We start from the raw sequence: 23,359 nt of genomic DNA, 5'->3' as shown, positions 1-23,359 counted from the left end.
CCAGCTCACACTTTACTGTTGGTGGTCCTTCATTTCAACTTTCTGCAATCAGCTCCGTCATGATGAGCTGAGAGAGGTGTGTGGGCTCCGGGCTCAGGTGTCAGGTGGCTCTGTGTTCTACCGAAACAGGTGTTTTCTGGAGCGCTGTAACTTCAGCGTGTGTGGCTCTACGATCAGGTCATGGGATCTCCTGAAATGAAATATCAGAAGATCCGTTGGAGTTGCTGGTGTGTAAGGTGATAGTAGATGTTGTGTGCATGCTTGTTGACCATGTTACTGTGCGTGTGCAGTAGGCTCTAGCATGGTCCATTGTTCGGACGCTTGGCGTAAGTTGGCCCGATGAGGCGCTATAAATAGCGGTCATCAATATCCTCCTCAAGCTTCTCCGTCTTCTCAAGGCAGATCCTCTAATGGCATTAAATTTTCAGAAGAGCTGACTCCACTGTGCCACTCCAGGCCCCGCGCCTGCACAGCCAGAGAGAGGAAGAGCGGCAGAAGGGAAGGGCGGAGCAAGCCAAAAGAGCAGAAGAACCCGAAACAGTTTCCTGTAGTTAACGACCGATATATGCAAACGAATGAAAATGGAGATGGAGCGAGGGATGAAGGGAGAGAGATGAAGAGACGGGGAGATGGAGATAGGATTGATGTCTGGTGTCCAGGGCGGCCTGGAGTGAATAATGCAGTAGGGCCTTAATCACTCCCTCTCTTTTTCTCTCTCCCTCTTTCTCTCTCTCTCCGGCCGCTGGGTCACGCTGCGATCGTGGTGGTCTTGCCCACCAGCCCTGCCCCGGCCCCCCTCTCATGCCCTCACAGCTGACCTGTGTGTTTTTAGCTGTGTCAGGCCCATACTAGCATCACCGGAGATCATGACCCCGGCCTCACTCTACAACTTGTCTTCATCCGGCCGATTACTCCCGAGCACTCTCCATAATGGGACACACACACACTCCCCCTGTTGAAGTCTCGTCTCTTGCCCGCTGACCCTGAAGACCTTTCAGAGTTCTGAGTGATGTTGTCTACTGCTATCTCTGAACTCTACTGCTGCTGACAGTGACCACAGAATTATTCCGTTACTAATGAGATGCCACTGCTGATTGGCTGTTCTTACATATGCAGTAGTTTTAGCTTTGAGTTTAGAATTCTTTTTTGGGGACGAGTAAGAGTACAGCAATGGAACCTCTGACATATTTGGACAAATAACTGAATAATTAACTTAATAAATAGAAAAACTACAAATTTCCAAATTCTGAACTGATGACTGACTGTGAACTGCTGTATATGTTCATGTTATTAGTGCTTCTTGATGAGCATGTAACCTGTTGTAGTAAGTAAACACGCCCACATCCAGCATCACACTCATATATGGTTTGAAAATGCCTGTTTTATCAGCTCCACTTATCACATTGGAGCACATTGTAGTTCTATAAATACAGACTATAGTCCATCTGTAGCCTTCTTTTACCTTTTTCTTCAGTGGTCAGGAGGGATTATTTGAGTGTTGGATCGTTCTCAGAACTGCAGTGATGTGGTGCTGGTTTGTTAGAGTGTGCTGTGCTGGTACAAGTGGATCAGACCCAGCAGTGCTGCTGGAGGTTTTAAACACCGTGTCCACTCACTGTCCTTTCAGTTAGTCACTCCTAATTTGTTTGTCCACCTTGTAGGTAAATTAAAGTCAGACAGAGAAACCTGTCTGTTGCTGCACAGTTTTTGTTGGTCATGCCCTGGTACTTCATATGTGGGCTGCCCACTGGACGCTGTTGGCTGGATATTTGTAGTTGATTGACTGTCCCCAGTCCAGCAGTGCCATTGAGGTGTTTTAAAACTCACATATACACACACATATATATACACACACACACACACACACACATTTTTATTTATTAATTTTTTACACATTTAACACTTCTTTAACTGGACTTTAGGTTACTCTGTGGGTTGCATTTGATTCTTATGCTGCTAAGGTGTGGTGTTTTTTCTTTGTCTTTGTTTTTTAGGGAAACGACTACAGGAGTGGATCTGTGTAATCTTGTGCCTCTCGCTCTTCGCTGTCAACTTCTTCCTCCTCCTTATCAACTTCTCCACAGTGCACATCTACAGAATCATCTTTGGCATTGGTAAGGTGGTGTGGATTGGTGTGGTAGGTTGTTTTACTCTAGTTTGTGTGAGCCTGTAGGAACAACTCCGGTTCTGAAATGCGGTGTGTATCATATGTTACTTCAGAACAAATGTGTTTATTTGTGTCAACTGTCACCTTTGCTTTTATTACACTTAAAAAAAGGATTCTTTACTAAAGGTAATGGTAACTATGACAAAGAGCCATTTGGATATTGTTTTTTTTTTATGTCTGGTTACATGTTTTGTTAAACTGGGCCTGAGCTAATTCATCTTCATGTATCTGCCATTCCTCCTTTTAGTTTGTCTTTCTTTTGCAAGGGTTTGTATTTAGGGCTCGTGTTCTGCTGGATCTGCTTGGTTTAAGCTGATGATTAAATATTGAAACAATGATTGTGTCGTTGTCTAAGGCTGTAAAACCCAGCCTGTATTCATTTCACTGCTAGGTTATGGAAACATGCCAGTTCACTTAACCACTTTGTTTACAGCGTTGTAAAATTAGCAGTGAAAGGAGGAAATGGTTCCTGCGGGAACAATATGTCTGAATTTGTTGCTTTCTGTAGAAGTATGACTTGTCTGGAAAAGAGACAGAAAGTTCCTCCTGAGCTTCTGTGGTGGTATATGTTCTATGTATATGTACGGACAAAAAGAGGCTGTGCTGTATTTTCATTATCATTCACACATTAAGATCTATACACCTGCTCATTCATGTAGTTACCTAATCAGCCAATCGTGTAACAACAGTGCCATGCATACATTCATGCAGATATTGGCCAGTTAATACCAGTCAAGCATTACTTAAATGCTGCAGCCTATTAGAGTACTGTTGCTGACCTTGTGCAGTCCTTCATGGCCATAGTTTACCCATCTTCTAAAGGCTACTTCCTGCACGATGATGCAGTATAGTTCCGGAAGTTCAGGGTTCTTCAGAGGCCTTTCCAGTTACTGGATCTAAATCTAATAGTACACCTTTGGGATGTGGTAGATTCACAGCCTGAAAGTGCTCCTAAAAAATCTGCTGGAATTGCGTGACACAATCATGTCAACATGGATCTCAGAGGAATGTTTCCAACATCTTGTGGAATCCATGCCACGAAGAATTGGGGCTGTTTTGAGAGCTAAAGGAGGATCAACCCAGTATTCATTCCCAGTATAGTGTCCCTAATAAATTGCTTGGTTGTTGAAGTTCTTTTGTGATCAGTAATGCAGATTATTACGTAGCAAAAATTGCCTTTGTTTACATATCTATCTCTCTCTCTCTCTCTCTCATGCTCTCTCTCTCACGCTCTCTCTTTCTCTCAGTGACTGGTATAGTAACGGCAGACTTTGCCTCTGGAATGGTTCATTGGGGAGCTGATACCTGGGGGTCTGTGGACATCCCTGTCATTGGGAAGGTGAGTAAATGGCTAAGGACTGTTCTCAGATCAGATTAGTGATGACCCTTTCAGAGGACAGCACTGTGTCACTACTGATTCTGACCACTGACCCAAATAACAGGAAATATCGGCCACAGTTTCAGTTCTCTCAGTGCTAGTTTTGATAAATATCAGTGTTGGTAATTGCCGGTAAAGCCTATCATCACCAAGTTACAGTACGATGAACAGTGAGGGTGGCTCATCTGATGAAGATGAGAGGTCGTCTAAATTATAATGGGTGACCGAAGAATCAGAGTAGATGGAGAAAGGGGAAATTGGGTTTGCTGTCGCAGTTCTGTACAAAGAAAAACAGCCATGTAATGACCACAGTTAGTCAAGTCCCTCTGTTCATGTCTTGCCCAAAGGACAGAGACTTTTTTTAAACCCCCCATTTATCTGTTCAGTTATTTCTGTTGTGCTAAATTTGGAATTTGACTTTCAGTGCATATAGTCAGCTTTTACACTTGAGACTGACTGTAAGCTACTTTGAGCTTGGAACTGCAGACTGCGCTGCTCTGTGTGTATGCATGTGTGTGTTTGCAGTCACCCGTCTTCACGTTACCTGTATGCCTAAATGAGCAGCAAAAGTGGAGCTGGGACTTAAGGGAGTTCTGCTGTGTAAATATTTCTCACATTTCAAAATTGTGAAACAATTCAAAGCCAAATTGGCTCCTGGTTTTCACAGCAGTGCAACGAATTTTGACATCCACATTTACCCCAGACCTGGCATGGGCTGTATTGAATTGGGGCAGTGAGAACACAAACCCATGGCCGGGGGGGCAGCCACCTCAGTGCAGGAGGAGCACTTTGGCATTAGGTGCCTTGCTAAAGAGAACTTCTGTCATGTATAAAAACAGACCAGAGAGCGCTGTTGTCTCCACCTTGCCCCCACTTCCTGACAGTCAAGGGGATTGAGCCAGCGACCTTCTGTTCAAACCCATAGGCCACGGCCCTAATTTTCCCCCCTCCCCCAACGTGTCCATTTGCACTTGTCATTTTAAACCAGATTCAGCAAATGCTGCTTCTTTTCCCTTTTGGAGTTAAGATAAATAACATAAAGTATAATTCTATGATCACTATTATCCTAAATCCAGTCCTGACTGTTGTCATGGTGACTAAGCAGGTAAGATGTTTTAGTTTATTGCATATAGAGTTATAGAGTTAGGACTGATGTAAACACTGACATTTTTGAGCTGTGGTAGACTGTGCATTTTAGAGTTTCCTTATCTACTTTCAGTTCATTTGTATATTTCACAAACGTGGCTCAGCAGATGCAGACTGATTTCGGAGTCTCCCTCTTGTTACCATTTTAATCTCATCTCCCAAAAGCCATATTAGCAATGTGGGCAGATCTTGTGGATCTGTATTAACACTGCCATATTTTCACACTTGTGCTCATCCCGCAGTGTACCACACACACTGTGACCTCTTAGCATATTAGTGTGTTTGATTTTAACAAATGACCCTGTTTAATTTTCATATCCGCCTTTTGCTTTATTGGTCTGTTGTGGTTTACCAAGCCCATGGCCTGATGAAGGAAAATGCCACATCCTCTCTGGGGACTTCCCCTGTGCTGGTTTCCTGGAGCTCTGAATCATAACCCCCCTCGTCTCCCCCCTAAGGTCTAGCTCACAGGGGGCAGGATTGCCCAGGAGGCCCAAATTAATGCAGACCGTACTCGCCCTCTTCTCGCCCAATCGCGGAAAAGGTCACCCTCTGCCTGTCCAATTAAAAAAAGCAGGCGGCCTTTGCTTTTTTCTTTGCTGGACAGGTAGGAGTGATGAATTTGGGGATGCTTTTGTGTTTCCGTTGACAAGGGACACGGTGTTGCCAGGGAGGGGCATTAGGGCATTGCGAAACCCCTGTAGAACTGCCTACGCTCTCAATTCCCAGGTCAGGCTTGATCTTGGCACTCACCCAGGTTTACCTACATCTGCTGTTGTTCGGTAGGCTAAGGCGGAGATTCTGTGTATATGATTGTCCATGGATTGTTTGCCTAGCCCATAAATTCTAGCATGTGGTCATAGCAGATGTGTGCACTCTTTGAAGGCATCAAGCTTCCAACCTTGCAGTACTCCCAACAAACACATTTGGGTGATTTCCTGCTTGTGCAGGTCTAGCAGCTGTTCAGATATCATGCACACTAAACTCGATGTGTTTCAGAATGTGAAAGTGACCTTTTTATTTACCCTCTCCCCTTTATCTGTAAACTTTCACAAGGGAAACATTTCCCAAACTTACTCAACCAACAGTTGTCTCTGGTGTTGGCAAGACGACAAGCCAGAGTCCAGCACAGTTTGCTGATTTCCCTCCTCTAACAGACCTACTAAGTCTGGCAATTGAATCAGGTGTGCCTGACCAGGAAAAGCACAAAAGCCCTGCAGGAATCTGGCCTCCAGGACTGGAATTGTCCACCCCTGCTCAAAAGGATAGGTCGTGTTTGTCATGTGCCGAAAGCATCTCAAAAGTAGGCCTGTCACGATAATTACATTATGGACTTTTTATACAACATATAGACATGACTTGGAGGAGAACATTGACTGTCCAGTGTTGCCATCCTACCCACCCAGAGAGCACAAGGCCAATTATGCTCTTGTGGACTCCCGTGAATCGCTCTTGTACTCTCTCAAAAATGAAGGTGCCCTGTCATCAGAAGATTAGAGACGATGACCAGCAGTGTTCTTGATTTGTAGCCTGAATAGAGACTAAAGAAGAGGCCATGTTGCGATAGCTTTGCCTTGACCAAGGCCCACTGCTGTCCTCCACAGGCCCCTCTGATTCAGAATGTGTGGATGAACCGTCTCTGCATCCTGGAGACAGTGGTCCGCGTGAACCGATCGTGCGGCACCCCCGTGGCCCAGTCCGAGGGGGCCACTCTCAGCACTTTCATCAGCGTCTGTCTGTCTGTGCCATTAAACGGCTCAGCTCACGGCTGGTAAGGAGGAGGAAGACGACTTCCTCTCTGCTCCACAGCCACTGCTGCCGATCCTTCTGCTGTCGAGGATAATTAGGATCCGCCACCTGGGAGTGATCGGACTTCAAAAAGAGCGAGGGAATTTAGGGCCCCTTCAAAACGCGGCTCTCTAAACCCCCTTTAACTGGCAGATTAAAGGCAGCACTTAGCGGCCGCCTATATACGGCTTTCTGTCCGCACGTTCAAACACCGGGAAAAAAAATAGAGACAACTTGAGGGAGAGTCGCTAATGAGCGTGATTAAATGGGCACTTAAGAGTGAGGAGCGCTGGGGAGGGAGAGAGAATGAAAGGGATCAGGTTAAGGGCGGGGGAGGCCGCTCGCCCGTCAGCCGCCTGGTTACCAAGGTAATCCGGAGATGGTGGAGTCGTGATTAAGGCACGAGGCGGCTGAGGCGTCTGCGAGGCGAGGCGCGAGGCAGGGCGTTAAACGGTGCGGGATTAGCGGCGGAGGGCCACCGGGTGGCCCGAGAGTCCTACACATGCGCTCTGCGGGCCGTCTGCAGCTTAGCGCTCTTTTAATCTTGCGCCGGGAGAGGGAAGAGGAGGGGGAGACGAGCTGAACGGGAGGGAAGATAATTGTCGAAATATCAGCAGATAGTTTCCCGTGCTCCAGCAGAGTGCCTCCACGCGCCCTCAGATATAGGTGTGATTGAGTTCGGCCCACAAACACACGATAATGACATTTTCCCCCCTCGCGCCTCGCCTCCGAAACCACTATGGTAATGCGGCTCCAAACGATTCCTGCTTTTTTGTGTGGGAAATAAATTACCTTCATTCTTGTGGGGGTTTTATTTTATTTTTTTCTCTCTCTCTCCTCTTTTCTCTTTGTGCTTATGCGATTCTTTCCCGCGCTCCCTTTCATTTTGCGACACCCGCACGCTCGCAGGCGGGGCGCCCGTCTCAAAGCAGCGCTCCCGGGCGTGAGTGACAGGAGCCGCTGGGTTCAGCTTTTTCATGATGCGGGATCTGAGCGGCGGGGAAGTGCTGTTTTATGCCGGGTTATCTCGCCGCTCCATAACTTGTAGCTCACGCGGCCATGCGCGTTCTTACCCACCACCACCCCGCCCCCCCCCCCCCACACACACACACACACACACACACACACACACCACACCTACCCCTCGCCTTTCATTAGGCTCTGGTAACGCCTGCGCACCAGTTTAACTCTATCAGTCAAACATCAACCCTCAGCCACCCCCTCCTCTCCTCTCCCCTCCCTGTCCCCGTCCCCTCTCCTCCCCTCCCGACCTTCAGGAGGAGACGGTAAACACACAAGATCTCTCCATGTTTCAGAGCTGTTTGTTTAGGCAACAGTTCACAGCTTTCCTGCCTGTCGATGTTCACAAATGTAGAACTTGTTCTTGAGTCAGAATTCTTTCAAAGCCCCCCTGACACAGGTGTAAAAGACAAACTCTTGCAAGGAGCAGGGCAGAACGGGATTTTTCAGGATTCACCCTGAAGACTAAAGATTATTTTGTGTGATGAAAAACCAAGCTCTTGTTTATGGTTCTGTATACACTAGATGGACAAAAGTATTGGGACATCTGCGCATTCATTGTTTCTTCCAAAATACTCATTCATTGTTTCTTACCTACTGTGCCAGAAAGGCTATCTGATACAATTTGGAGCGTTGCTGTGAGGATGTGATAGCATTCAGCAACTAAAGAGCGTTAGTGAGGTTGGGATGTTGGGTGATTTCCACCCCATCTCATCTTCCACTCATCTCAAAAGTATTGGACTGAGCACCATCAATCCCAAGAACACTGTTCCACTGCTCCACACCCCTCAAGCCCACACCTGACATTAGGAGGCATGGTGCCAATAGGTTGATGTTTATCTGCTCCAGAGATTCCTATTGGCAGTACTTCTCTACAGGGACTAGACAAAAAACAAAAAAAGATCCACTATATATATATATATATATATATATATATATATATATATATATATATATATATATATATATATATATATATATATATATACACACACAAAATTATAAGAGTGTGGTTTTGTCCCTTACACCAGTGTTTTATATATATCTCTGTGTACAAGTCACAGAATTCACAGCCAGCCCACTGTAGGGTTAGGTTTTACACAGTGTCTAGGAAAGGGGGAATAAGTGAAGTCCATATCCTCCATATAAATGTAATATTTGTCGCTGTAATGCAAAAACCTTGTATTGCAGTTTTTTTTCTTTACATTGTGGCATACTTTAAACACTATGGCATCACAAAGAGCATTTGTAGAGCTCAAAGTATGGGCAATGTTTTTACACTGGCCTCATTCATAATAGCTTTGGAGTCTTGAAAGGAAATTTGTGGACATGAATTCGCACAATGGTAGAACTCTGGTTGAGCTAAATTCCACCACATTTACCCATGTCAGTTCATGTTAAAATGACTGACTGGATTTTAACTTTTTTTTTTTACTACTTAAAGAGTCTTGATGTCAAGTTTGACAGTCAGTTTTACCCTAGTCATATTTTATTTTGATGCAGAGACAGTATTTTCATGTACTTTGGTTGGAAAGAGTGTCTGGTTCAGACAGAGCTGTGCTGGATTAATCGGGTTTCCACCGTTAGATTTCTGGCGAGTGTTATGATTAGCCCCTTAGTCAGTTAATGTTACAGCCCCTCCTGTGAGGTAAGCTGTAACGTTTGCACTCCCCTCGCCTTGGCTGTGCATATTGTTTTGGCTGGGTAAATACTTTGGCAATTTGTGCCTTGGTCTCACCTACATCTGCTATATCACTGGTGTTTGTTTGTGTGTGTGTGTGTGTGTGTGTGTGTGTGTGTGTGTGTGTGTGTGTGTGTGTGTGTGTGTGTGTGTGTGTGTGTGTAGCAGATGGTTTGCCATTCATTAACAAAAACCCCGTCCTCCTTGTCCTGTGTCGTCTTTAATTTTTTGCTTCCCCATTTATCTTTCTGCCTCTCTCTATTTCTATCTCTCCCTGCCCACTGTCTGTGCAGGCATTTATCCGCCCGTTCCGGGAGCACCACATTGACCCGACGGCCATCACTCGGCATGACTTCATTGAGACCAATGGAGACAACTGCATGATCACCATCCTGCCTCTCGCCCACATGGCCTACAAGTTCCTTTCCTACTCACCAGGTACAAAGACACATGCACACAGATGTGTCTAAACAACTTGTACAGTTTCAGTGAGTGTCACTCTGTGTGGCTTTTATTGTACTGTGAAGGTGTTCTTTCGGGAAATCGTGTCATGTGTCGTGCTGTCATTGTGGGTAGTCCGGCCAGCTATGGTCATTTCACAGAATAAAATGTTCCCTGTTTGACAGACATTTATGTTTTATGTATTTTAATTAGTTTTTTTAAATCCTGTCCAAACATGTAAAGGAATAGTTTGGTGAAAAATCAAATGATGATGAATTATTGACCCCCAGATCAATGTCTGACAAACACTGTACTTAGACTGTCACCAATCTGATCTCTCAAATTGTGAGTTTTTATAAACTAAGCTGCTTAGCCTGTCACATGTAGCCCCAAAAGTTCTCTGTGCTTAATTTGTCTGAAATTCCTCAACCCTTCCCACCACTTTATTGAGCCGTATGACATTTTGTATTGTCTTGTTGCCGTGTCAAGTCATTTCATGTGGTTATCCACCCAAAACGAGACCAAAAGCATATGTTCAATAGTCAGTGGTTAGAATGTGTGTTAGTTAGATCTGGGTTAGTAGAGGTGAACTCCAGCCACTCTGTGAACTCCAGCCACTCTGTGAACTCCAGCCACTTTATGGACTTCAGTTCTACCAGCTCACCTAATTCACTTTAATAAAGGACTGATAAGATAAGCTAAAGTGTTGGGTGGGAACTGTAACTACTGGGCTTTCTCAAGCACACGTTTTGAAATGGTTAAGCTAACACACGTCTGATCTCTTTGTACTGTGAACGAATTCTAATGGTTGTGTTAAATGCTTACTTATCCAGATTATACACAGTATTCTGTGTGCATCTAAGCTGCTCCATTTGACTCTGTATTTTAAATTGTAATAATAATAGGTTTCTAGGCTTTGAAACATTCAGCATTTAATTTTAGGAGCCTGTTTACACCTGGCTTCAACGTGTGTTTTTGTCAATCTGATCACCAAAAAACAAAAATATCGTCTATGCATTGTAACTTATTTTCTTAAGGTTATTAACAATAATAATGATCAATATTCAAACATCAGTAATGCAGCCTCATTATAATCAGGATGCTGTAGTCTACAGCTACCTCCTAAACAGAGCTAAGAAAGTACACAAGCTACATGAAAGCAGGTGTCAGGCAGGTGTAAACGCCCCAAGATTATCAGTATTAGAGTTTGTTCCATTGTTCGCATTGTACAACCCCCATCATTCCTCTAAACTGTAACAGTGGCCGTTCTATTAGAGACTGAATCCAGTGATTTTCATACAGTGACAGTGAAGTTCATAGATACCTTGACAATATTAGATTTTTAAAATTATAATGTATAACATAAATGTTTTATATTCTAATATATGATTAGAAAATAATCCCTAATTATAAAACCATTTGAAATAATACATTTGAAATTTTAAATTGTCTGTAGACTGTTTAGCTCCTCCCAATGGCTACATCATTCATTTTATTTATTTATTTATTTATTTTTATTGCTAAAATAAAATTAGTTTCACCATAACTGATGAGCATATCGCCAACTTCGTACAAAACATTGTATTTTCAAAATTGCAAATTGTATAGGATAAGGAAATAAAACGTCAAATGTATTAATATTTAGTTTCAAGCCATTTCAGAGCATTTCACTGCTATCATTTTTAGAAAAGACCAATAGAAATGCTCTAAAATACTTGCTCTAAATTAAACTTATTTTTTTTATTAACTTTCGTTCAAAGATTACATTTTTGACCTTCTTCTGTAAAGCCACTATTTTGGACATGCATGTTTTTTGGCCAGCAATAATTTCTATTGGTAATAATTGGTAATAATTCATAACTGTTCATAACTTTGACCCAATGTAAAGAACAGCTGGCAGATTCACAATGGAGATTTTTACAGGACAATGACAGTCTAATGGTTTGTATAATAACTGGTTACGTGAAGGTTGTTCTTTAGGATATTGGGAAGGCAATGTAAAAACACCCAAATGAAGCCCTTTAAAACTGTTGCACTCTTACACCCTCAAACGTGCTGCGTCTACAACTGAAAACCTGAGAGAAATCGTGTGCGCAATTACCCACAGTTCTCCTGCAACTCCTACAAGTGCCTGCAAAGCCTGCATGAACAGTTTAGCCCTGTGTGTAGAGCTGAAGCTGTGTGGGCTCAGCAGATGGTGTGTGGGCTCTGCAGGTGAGTCTTCAGCTCAGGGTTCAGCAGGTGAAGGTCAGTATGGAATCAGCCCACCGCAGCTGAGGGGAGGAGAAGAATAGCTTATTAAAAAGCAGGACGCATTTATTTTGATTTGCATATAATTGAATCTCTCCCTCCGTCCCTCCATCTATCTCTCGCAGATGCCCTTGCGGAGTCCTACCCCTGGGAGTGTTTCGTCTTTGCGCTGGCAGTTTTTGTGACCATGACTAATCAGATCCACAAGTGGTCTCACTCTTACTTCGGCCTGCCGCGCTGGGTCACCCTGCTGCAGGACTGCCACCTAGTGCTGCCCCGCAAACACCACCGCATCCACCACGTGTCCCCTCATGAGACCTACTACTGCATTACTACAGGTAGACCCACACATACATCCACACCCACGCACGTCAGACTTTCACTCGTCCTGCTGACATTTGTCATATATTTTATGCACCGGTTGTTGTGTCTTCTTTGCTGTGTTCTAACCAGTAAAGCACAGTATTGGCAGCTACAGTCATATGAACAAATGAAGACATCCCATTTTTTTTATTTATTTATTTTTATATGTTTTATCATTTAACCTTTATTTGAACAATATGGAGAGATGGAGAACAGGAAAAGATGGGAAAAGCCCTGCATCTTATACTTAGGGTTACACACAGGGCACAGCCCATTCCCTTTACCCCTATTCTATTCACCCACCCCACTGCAAACTCGTCACTGGGGTCAATGAGATTGGCACCTCCCTCAGGCAGTTCTTCGCTGGGTTAGGCCCACCTCGGCCACCAAGTACTATACACTTAAATATTGCTGTGAGCAGAACACAGCAACCGCTATGGTGCGACACAGTGTTATACTGTGCTTCTGGGTCTTTGTCAAGCCTATGTTTATGGTCCATCGTCTTCACAGGGGTCATCAGGAAGGCATCTCCCTTCGTCAGTGTTTTTCTGATTTAAACCCACGACACCACCTGAAGCCTCAACAGTGAAGTCTAGTCCCAGTCCCATGTCTTGTAAAATGTTTAAAATGTAAATAAAAGAAATGCAGTTTTCTTCTAAGGAAGAAGTTAGGGCACCCTACATTTATTACTGCTTAAAATGTCTACAAATAAAATCAGACGCAGCACATCGGCTGCAGATGACCGGAACATGAAGAGAGTCTTAAGGCCTCTTCTGATTAGATTAGTTTATGAAGAGGACACATCATGTAAAACCTTTACACGTGTCCTCAGTGATGAAACTCTCATATCCGGACAGCAGTAATATTACCAGAGAAGGAGTCAATTCTAGCCTCAAGGTTTCTGTCTCGTTGTCTCATAAACGTTCCAAATAGTTGAAAAGATGCTGGCTTATTTTTAGAAGTGAAGTTCTAGCAACAATTTCATTTAAATTTTGTTTGTGTTTAAAATCTACCCCCAACCCCCCCCTCCCCACACACGCACACACACCCACAAAAGGCAACATCTACCTGGTACAACATTTAGGATATTTAGGAGTGGCTCAGCGGTCAAACACGCTGCCAATATGGCTTTGGGGTCACAAGTTCCTATCCTTGCAAGTTCAGCCTAAGAGCAGTTCAGAAGATGCACGTATCAGTGTACGAGGTGCTGCCTTAACACTACCACATCCAGACTGGGTTGGTGTGTAATAGCAGCTCTCATAAAGCTGGACCTGTGGTCTTACTTTACATGTTCTGTTCATTGTAATTTAGGACTGGTTCTTGTCCTTCAGAACAACAGTTACCCGGCACTTCCACTAGATGTTGGTTATGGATTAAAAATCGCGTTTTAAGAAGTGTGTGTGTGTGTGTGTGTGTGTGTGTGTGTGTGTGTGTGTGTGTGTGTGTGTGTGTGTGTGTGTGTGTGTGTGTGTGTGTGTGTGTGTGTAAAGGCATTAAGCCCCTGTGATCGCTTGAACACTCAGTATGCGGCGTGTGTGTCTTTGAGAGAGCAGAGTGGGGATGGTACAACATTTAGGATATTTAGGAGTGGCTCCGCGGTCTAACACGCTGCCAATATGGCTTTGGGGTCACAAGTTCCTATCCCGAGCCATGCTGCTTTGCCATCACTGGTCGAGGTCCGAGATAGCACAATTGCCATGCTCTCTCTGGATGGGTAGATGGCACTCTTTCCCTTCATCGCTCTCAAAGCGATGTTGGCCAGCACAGGTGTCTGTTAGCTGGAACAGTGGAGCTGGAGATCTGGCACTCCGAGTGTGACGCTGTCTGGCTGTTAAGTCCTTACCCAACTAGTTTTGGGAACATTGCCAGTGCTGGGGGAAGTTATGAACGGATCAGTTAAGTGGCAGTACCAAATTGGGGAATAAAAACAGAAAAGAATCGACAAACAAATTTAAAATAAAACACTTGGGACAACATTGAGAATCCGGACAGTACTGAAATGATCAGACCATCGCTGAGTTCAGTGTAAAACAGCAGGTAATAACGCATGTAGTTTTCTCAGAGGACAAGGGAGAAAAAACAGAAATGGGTGATCATCCAACCAACAAACACTGGCAAGAAGCGGCAGGCAACCACACATGGCATGCTCTCAACTAGAAACGGCCACCAAATTCTGGTTGGCTGAAAAAAAAACATTTATAATATCTATAATATTGCTGTATTATACATATTATATAGCTGTATAATATTTAGAATCAGAAGTACGAGAGTAAACCTTAACTAAGAATTTAACCCTTTGTGGCTTTAATGTATAGTTAATGTACCTCAAAATCAATTAGTCATAACTCTCGCTCCACAACCACATGCAAGTTCAGAATGGGGGGGAGCAGATTTGGCCCAGCATCTCAACAGGAAGCAGTTACCGGACAAAAGCATATATTTATCCTTTGAACTTTTTAGCAGTGAGTTTAAAAGTAACTAGGACGCTGCTGCCAAGCTTCTATTTATATGATTAAGCCAATATAAATAGAAAAAAAGAAGGAAAAAAGTATCCTGGGGGACTGCATTGAGCACTGAGAGGGGTTCACCTAGGGCAAGCCATATCTTGTACCAACCCATATCTAGGCATACAGACATACACTCAATCACACACATGCATTCACACTGTTTTACCCACACACCAGGGCAACTTTAGAGTAACCTGTTCACCTGATTTTCATGTTTTTGGATTGTGGAAGGAAACAGGAGTCTCCAGACGAAGCCCACATAGACTCAGGGAGGGTGGGAAAAAGAACAAGGAAACTCCACCCAGATCGGGATTTGAACCAAAGTCTAAGAGGCCATAATGCTGTCCACCAAGCCACTGTGAATAAGCGAATTACCCTGGGACTCAGTGTAAATGTAATTATTTTTAAATAGGGCTTTATTTTTTTTCTTCAGACGTTTAGTTTGATTTGCAGGTCAGGCCATCCTTGCAAGTTCAGCCTAAGAGCAGTTCAGAAGATGCACGTATCAGTGTACGAGGTGCTGCCTTAACACTACCACATCCAGACTGGGTTGGTGTGTAATAGCAGCTCTCATAAAGCTGGACCTGTGGTCTTACTTTACATGTTCTGTTCATTGTAATTTAGGACTGGTTCTTGTCCTTCAGAACAACAGTTACCCGGCACTTCCACTAGATGTTGGTTATGGATTAAAAATCGCTTAAGACAGTTTAAGTGTGTGTGTGTGTGTGTGTGTGTGTGTGTGTGTGTGTGTGTGTGTGTGTGTGTGTGTGTGTGTGTGTGTGTGTGTGTGTGTGTAAAGGCATTAAGCCCCTGTGATCGCTTGAACACTCAGTATGCGGCGTGTGTGTCTTTGAGAGAGCAGAGTGGGGATGCTTGTGCGTCACCCTGCGCCCCTGTGGACAACAGATGTGAGTGTGGGGGTGGAGCGTGTGTGTGTGTATGTGTATGTGTGTGTGTGTGTGTGTGTGTGTGTGTGTGTGTATGTGTGTGTGTGTGAGACATGGAGAGAGAGGGAGCGAGAGCTGGTCCTCTTTTCCAGCTTGGGAATGATGAAGACAAAGGAAGGAGAGTCTCTCTCGCTCCCACATACTCTCTCTTGCTCTACCTCTGGGGGCTCTCCTCCACCCTCTCTGCCGGGTCCCCGGGGCCCCCCGGCCTGTCTTTGTGTGCTCCACTGGCTGACAGTCTCCATGTATATTTAATGCTAACCTGCTGTCAGTGCTAACAAACAGGCCTGCATGGAGAGAGACAGATAGAGAAAGGGAGACAAAGAGGAGTAATCAAACAACAAGACATGCTATACTGCTCTCCTCTTGCACAGACAGTGCCACTGCAGGGACCACACACACTCATACGTGCGTGCACGCGCACACACACACACACACACCCATCCACACATACCTAGCAAAGACATGGCATATACAAGTTCATATACAACTGACTAGGAGTGTCTTCTAGTCTGAAGTCCTATTCTGTAAGACATCAAAGGTGGGTCTTAAAGATTGAAAGTGTGTGTGTGTGTGATTACCTTTTGAAAGTATATGAATCAGAACATCTGAACCACGTGTGTGTGTGTGTGTGCGCCCTGTCTGCATGTATGGCAAAAATGGCTTTTATGTCAAATCCCAGTAGGGTTGTGGGCCTGGTGCTAGGATGTGCAGCTGTGAGTGTGTTAGATGTGGCTGTATGAGGTGGTAGGGGTGTGTTTACATCAGTAAGTGTTTGAGCCGCTCTGTCGCTATAACCAGCTCTCCTGTCCTGTATCTCCTGGGACGTGATCTACCTGGAAGAACTGCGGTCCAGCATGTCCGTGGAATGTGCTTTCATTGTCCTGCACAAGTGCATATCTATAATGGTAACTTGACTACAGCAAGGTCCTCAGTGAGGATCTAAGTTTTGCTGTAGAAATAGTTTTACATTTACTTGTAAGACCATTTACAACCCTGTTATCTTGCCTCAGAATGAAGCACACTAATTTTGCTTTTATGGAGGGCTCGCGGGGAGAACATGAGCTTTTATTGGCTGGATTATGTCACCAGGACAGATCACTGTAGCCATGTTGCGTAGCATAACATAGCCCAGCCTAGTTTAGCATTGTAAGAAGAACAAATGTGTCTTCTTGGTTTGCTGTAGTTGCAGCGTGTGGTTAGCTAGCTGACAAGATTGTTGGTGGTCAGCTGGGTTTGCTTTTAGCCTAACGCCTCGATAGCAACTTCTCACTTCACCAGCTTCCCCAGGGCACAAGCGGTCCTTTGGCCTGCCCTTCCATTCTAGCAGTAGCTTTTAGCCTTGCTGCTTGTTTCTCCCAAAGTAGCTGTTTTACTGCGGTATTCACTTATTTTTATACTGTCCTATCGTTTCAAACTTTTACCGCGGGAGCAGTAGCATAAGCTGCAAAAGTATTGTAGATGGCCCTGCGTTTGCCCATGCGTTACTTCCATACTGTCTTATCATGTATCAAACAGCTCAGTGCAGCTGCTGTTGACTAGCTGATACGAGTACTGACAAAAAAAAAAAACTTGCGTCTGAGAGAGCAAAGTCAAACGACTGTTTGGCTGTTGGAGTGACGGAAAGGTGAAACGTGGCTGGTCCTGTTTAGACTCGTAGCCAGCTAAGCTTAGATCAGTTGGTTAACAGGCTAAACATCACAGCACAGACTGAGTTCAAGCTAATTGAGGTTCAAATCACATATCTGAGACCACAAAGTCGACCTTAGGGAGGGTTTTTCATCTGTTTTCCCTTTCGTTTAAACTCAGCACGTTGCTGAACTCTCTACTATGGTCAGCCTGTTTTTTTTTTTTTTTTTTTCACCTGTTTTCAGAGCGTGTCCTCACCAATCTGTGAGCTCCCACAGCGCCCCCTGCCCTGTAGCCATCTAAAATGCACATGAATGAATGAGCGTATTTGTACTAGTACATGTACTAGATAGACACAGAACAGAAATGTGACACATCAAACACGTCGTAATTTGGAAATATCAAATTAGAGATCAGTTCAGCCATTAACAGCCCACCCACCCACAAACATGGCTAGGTCAATCAGGTCTTGGAGCCAAAACTGTCCATTTTATTGTCCATTGTAATGAGCCCAAAAAGCAGTAGCATCACATAACCGCGGTATTATGGTTATTATTACAGCCCTGGTGTAATTATTAGCGAATTAAGACTGTTATACAACATTTCAAAAAGCTATCTCTTCCTTCTCTATTATTAAGGCCTACATGGTGTCCTGCTAATGTACTTGTCCTGTCTCTTTCTCTTAGGTTGGCTTAACTACCCTCTGGATCGGATAGGTTTCTGGAGGAGGATGGAGTGGCTGGTAGAGAGAGTGACCGGCCAGAAGCCGCGGTGTGACGACATGGCCTGGGCCAAGAAGACCGACTAAGACCCAGAACGGGACAACACCCCCTCCCCTGTCCCCCTCCTTTATCCCTCGCTCCTCTCTCCTCAGCCTCTGAGCCGAGGGGGTTCCTCCTAGAGGGAGAAAAGCAGAATATGGGCCTTACCCCCCGACCCCCTTTTTCCTCCTTTCCTTTCTCTTACTGTCTCTCCATCACCCCACCACAGAATCCCTCTGCTACTGAGGCCTTCACCATTCTTTAAGGTCTGCCACACACAAGCCATGCGTCTGTCTCTTTTTCCTCCAGTTCCCTTCTTCCAAAGTTTTCTTTCACACTCTGGCACACAGACGTAGACCAGAAAGAGAAGGCGTGTGGCTGAGAGCGTAGCGCTCATGATGAGCGTGGTCATTAATGCTCCTGCACTTCATCTCGCTCTTCACCTTCACTCTCCACGGTCCTTCCATTGACGAGTGCTCTCCTGAACATCAGCTGCTTTGTTCTTGTATCTGTCAGAAATGTATATCCTCTGGAGGTTGGGCTCTCCAGAGGGTGGAAAAAATTTTTAGTGTTTATTTTTGTTTTTGTTTTTTTCCTCCCCCCCTCCCTTTTCATTGCCATTCAGTTCGGGGTCAGATGAGAAACAACTGTGTATCAGCACTTCCTTTGGTCAGAGGGGATTCAGGCACACAGCTAGAATAGGATTCTGCTTTTCCTTCCATGTAACATGTCCTCCTGTTTTTGGGCTAATGAAGACGTCTCCGAGTTGAACGTTCAAACACAAGGGAAAGGGTTTTGTTGGCCAGCCGGAATGGTCCGGGCTTTGTTGACCCAACTGAATGTTTTCCCAGAATGTGTCTGGCTCAGCCTGCATTGGCCTTAAACACAGACCACGTTCTTCAGATCAGTGTGTTAAAGCTTTGCTGAAGTCGAGCATTGCTGAGCCTCTGAAGGAGGACATCCGACTGTTTGGACTAGTCGTAGCAGTCTAGCTCATAATGGCTCGGTCTGGCTAAAAACAACCTGAATTTAAAAAGCTTTCACTTTTTGCTCTGTGGATTCAGAAGAGAAATTGGGAGAAATTTCTCCAGCCAGCTCATATCGTGGCAAAAACATGTATTCACTTTTTTGATCTGAGTTTAATATGGGATGTAAACACTGGTACGTTCAATTTTATCCCCAGTTTATAAATGGAAACTAGGTGGTCAGCCCATTTTTGCACATTTACATCTATCTGCCTATTCAACTTGCAGCATTTAGCTTTAACAGTAAAGTTAAGCCCTTAAAGGAGGGTTTCATGCCAGATGTTTGTTTGTTTGTTGTTTGTTTTATTGTTTTTTCTTTTTGTTTTAATAAGTTGCAAAATGAGACCCAATCATTTACACACAGAATATCCATTTTAAAGGCACAGTCATAAATACAACCTGTGTCATTTTGAGGGATAAAGATTATTGGTTAGAATATGGTCTTGTTTTCCTGTTTGGACTAGTCCTACCAGTCTGGCTCATAATGGCCCAACCCGGTCTGTTTGTTTGTTTGTTTGTTTAAATCCTGAATCTTGCAAGCTTTCACAATTTTAACAGCTGTTTTTTAAGGGCCCAAATCATGGCAAAAGCACTTAATCTCTTAAGATCTACCAATGACGTAAACATTGGTGCATTCAATTCGATCCCCAGTCCGTCTATAAAAACTAGGCTGCAAAAACAGCCCATTTTGAATTCCTTGTTTTTTAAAATGTCACAAAAACCAGCACATTGACCTGCATCTTCCCCTTCAATTTAGCTTTAATATTAACATTAAACCTTGAAGGAGGTTTTAGTTTTTTGGAGACTTATTTTTTGATTGGGTGCAATACGGGGCCCCATCACAACAGGGGTCATTTACATACACTATATCCATCTTAAAGACACAGTCACAAACAGCCTGTTTCATTCTAAGGGATAAAGCTTTAAGGTTAAAGGGTGGTCACATAACTAAAATAGCTAAAAATAATATACAAGAGAAATTGTAGGATACGGGCCCTTTAAGGCAGTCCAATCGGAGTGTGATTTTTGAACTGCTTGTGGAACTGCAGCACATGGAAATCTGAGGAGAAACAGCTAAGCTCTTGAGGTGGACCCCGATTCTGTACACACAGGGGCCACACACAGCGCTTCTGAATAGATTCTATCAGGCTAATGCTGGCAGTTCATACGGTTCAGATAAATAGAGGTCAATACAGGAAGAAGGTCAGTTTAAATATTAAGAATCCTTCTGTGTTACTAAGCCTGGTTTGGAGAAACATGACCAACAGTCTTTGCACTTCAGTCATCTGGTTCTGTTATTCATATAAATCATTAGATGAAGGCACCCCAGCATCTCCTTATCTCTACCCTTCCCTTCAAATGCACTCCATGCTCTCCGAACACACAGACACAGGCCTACCCGACTGCCAGTGGAAACACGTTTAGAGCTTGTGTTAGATTGCAGCGTGCAGGTAGACAGTGAGAGTAAAAATACAGCCATAGAACATCTGTTACAAAACTGTTCGTCTCAACACTTTTTTTTTTCTTTTCTTTTCTTCATACCTACAGCTGCACTAGTTGAGTTTGTTCTTTCTCTCTATGGCTTTATAATTTTTCTATTTTTTTATTAAACAATCAGCCTTGTATTTATTCTTACTGTCCATCTTGCAGCTAATGCTTGCTGCTAGTCTGCCTTAAATCAATGTTTTTATTAGCTATATGATTTAATAAAGATCCAGTAAGTTACAATTTCTGTGTTGTTGTGCTTTATTTCAGTGTCCTTTCACCCCCCCTCATCCGGGCGAGGTCTGTTGAGTCTGTTGTGTTAAAATGAGTCATGAATGATTGTGACTCATATCTAATGAAGTGCAGCGAAGGAAATAACACAGTAAAGCTGCAGTATTCAAGAGTGGTGCCTGGAAGTGACTCACAGCCTCTTGTCATTCACTCCATTGACATTCATTAGATCATTTCTTATGGGTGTAATTTTGCTCAGAAGTGTATCACTTAATGTAAAGGGTGGTCAACAGCACTGCCTTTTCTTTCATGAGCTAAAAGATTAAAAGAGTAGATAAGCCAAAGATGACCTACTGGCTCCCTCCACTGGCAGAATGGTGGACATGCACTGAGGATGAAGGTTATTGAGTTTGAAACATTTCTGTATTAAATCATATATTAAATAATAAGTATTAAATCAATAAGATTTAAGCACAGTCCTTCTGAGTATTTTGATGAGTAGTAGAGAAATTTACAGGCTCTGATTTCTGTATATTATGTAGAACAAACCTGGGGTTGCAGCATGAACCATGTGGACAAAAGTATTGAGACACCTGCTTATTCATTGTTTCTTCTGAAAAGTTTAGAAAAGTTTATCCTGCTTCTGTTGGAGTAACTGTCTCTACTGTCCAGAAAAAGCTTTCTATTAGATTTTGGAGCATTGCTGTAAGGATTTGATTGCATCCAGTGACAAGAGCCAACCTCGTCTCCAACTTATTCCAAGTGATGTAATTCCAAAGAACACAATTCCACTGCTCCACAGCTTCTCTACTTCTCTACAGGGACTAGACAAGCTAAGTGTGTGCTTTTGCACATCTGTGTTAGCCATGAGTGCAACTTAACGTAGCTGCATTATTTTCACAAACATTGTATTTAAATAATATGTATATGCACAAATATTTATATGCACAAATATTAGCATCTTCTGTAGTATTCAAAAAGTTTTTGCAAGGCTTCTAGTGCTGATATGTTCTCGGCCCGTTCTCTTGCTGCACTGTTCTTTTGAGGTCTATCCACAGATGTTCGGGTCCGGGGACTGTGAAGACCATAGCACAACCATCAGCTTGTGTGTTGAGGCAGTTTATTGTGGATTTTGAGGTCTGTTTAGTATCACTACATTGCTATAGAAGCCATTCTCACAGACGTGTGAAGTGTGATGTTTGTTTCAAGAATTTTGCTGGTATTTGAATCCATTCTTCCCTCTACCAGTGAAATGTTCCCTGTGCTCCTGCCTGCAACACAAGCCCAAAGCATCAGTAATCCTCCCCTCTGCTTGGGGGGAAAGGTTGGAAAGGTGTTCTTTTCATGAACATCTGCATCAGCCTTTTTTCTCTGAACACACTTTTGCTCATCACAGCCAACAAGTTCTATTTTAACTTCATTGGTCCTCAGGACTTGTTTGCAGAATACGTCAGGTTTGTTTAGATGTTCCTCGAAAACATCTAATGCTGAGTTCTGTAGAGAGGACGCAGGAAAGAGAATAATACTGATTCTTCTTCAATGGTGGTCATATTTGTGCAGGTGTTGCTGCACAGTAGAACAGTGCCCCATAACTCCAGAGTCTGCTAAATTGCTAATATAAAAAAAAGCTGTAATTAAAGTCTAATTAAAACCCTAAAAAAGTTATGAGTGTTTAACTGGGGTGCCCAAACTTATGCATGGTTCTCCTTTGATTTTTTTCCACTTAAAAATTGCACTGGTTTTACCATCTTTTGATGAAAAAAGCACTTTGGATGTCAGGTTCATCACCTTCACCACTGCTATAAAATAACTCATCATTACTCGTCATTAACCAATAAACATCTCTGAATGACTGTTTACATCTTGATCCAATTCTGAGGAAATTGTGGGTTAATCCCCCTTTAAGGCTTGAGAAGACCACGTTCAGTTGGATGCAGAAATCTTACCCATGAAACAAAAGCAAACGTTTTCTGTTATTCAGCATAACTGTTTCCAGGGTGATCGGATGGGTACATGGAAGGTCATAGGACCTTGCACCCTTTTTAAATGGTCTGGTTGTTAGGGGGTTGAAGAGGAACAGTTCTGAAACAGTGAGATGATGTCTATGGTGGAATGGAGGTCTGTATGAATGCCATTCTGTCTGCACAGCTGCAGGAGGGTGCTGATGTTGATCTCAGACAAGCGCAGATACCCAGCAGACACACAGACTTCTGTCTAAGTCTGGAAAAACATGACAGGCCTATTATAACTTGAGAACATACGTGATGTTTGCTGCCCTCTTGTGGCCAACCATGGATTTCTTTTGCGCTCACTGTGTTGTACCGAGAAACTGAACTTCAGGGAAAGTGCAGTGTCAAATCTTACTCAAAAGTGAGGACACAAATCCTGTGTCCTATGATCCTGTGTTTGTCCCCTACACCACGATGATGAGCTCTTACCTACAGTAGAGGACCTCTAAGAGGTGCCGGTCCGAATCATCAGCTCCCTGACCCTTATCTGCAGCAGAGCCCCAGTGGGGCCTTCTGCAAAACTTATCCAGC

At 43.7% G+C, this 23,359-nt stretch overlaps 1 protein-coding gene across 1 annotated transcript in view; it reads left to right on the top strand.

Moving 5' to 3' along the window:
• Positions 1–20,831, top strand: part of LOC140575456 (plasmanylethanolamine desaturase 1) — a 35,671-nt gene extending 14,840 nt beyond the window's left edge. Inside the window, exons 2-6 of the mRNA XM_072695786.1 lie at positions 1,995–2,114; positions 3,415–3,506; positions 9,474–9,618; positions 11,997–12,209; positions 18,004–20,831. Of these exons, the coding sequence (XP_072551887.1) occupies positions 1,995–2,114; positions 3,415–3,506; positions 9,474–9,618; positions 11,997–12,209; positions 18,004–18,125 (692 nt within the window). The 3' untranslated portion in view covers positions 18,126–20,831. The remainder of the gene's footprint in view (positions 1–1,994; positions 2,115–3,414; positions 3,507–9,473; positions 9,619–11,996; positions 12,210–18,003) is intronic.
• The last annotated feature ends 2,528 nt before the right edge of the window (positions 20,832–23,359 follow it).

This window comes from Salminus brasiliensis, chromosome 13 (assembly GCF_030463535.1).
Source record: "Salminus brasiliensis chromosome 13, fSalBra1.hap2, whole genome shotgun sequence".
Lineage (NCBI taxonomy): Eukaryota > Metazoa > Chordata > Actinopteri > Characiformes > Bryconidae > Salminus > Salminus brasiliensis.
The sequence above is the reverse complement of the archived record's forward strand: the minus strand, read 5'-3'. Positions and strand labels throughout refer to the sequence as shown.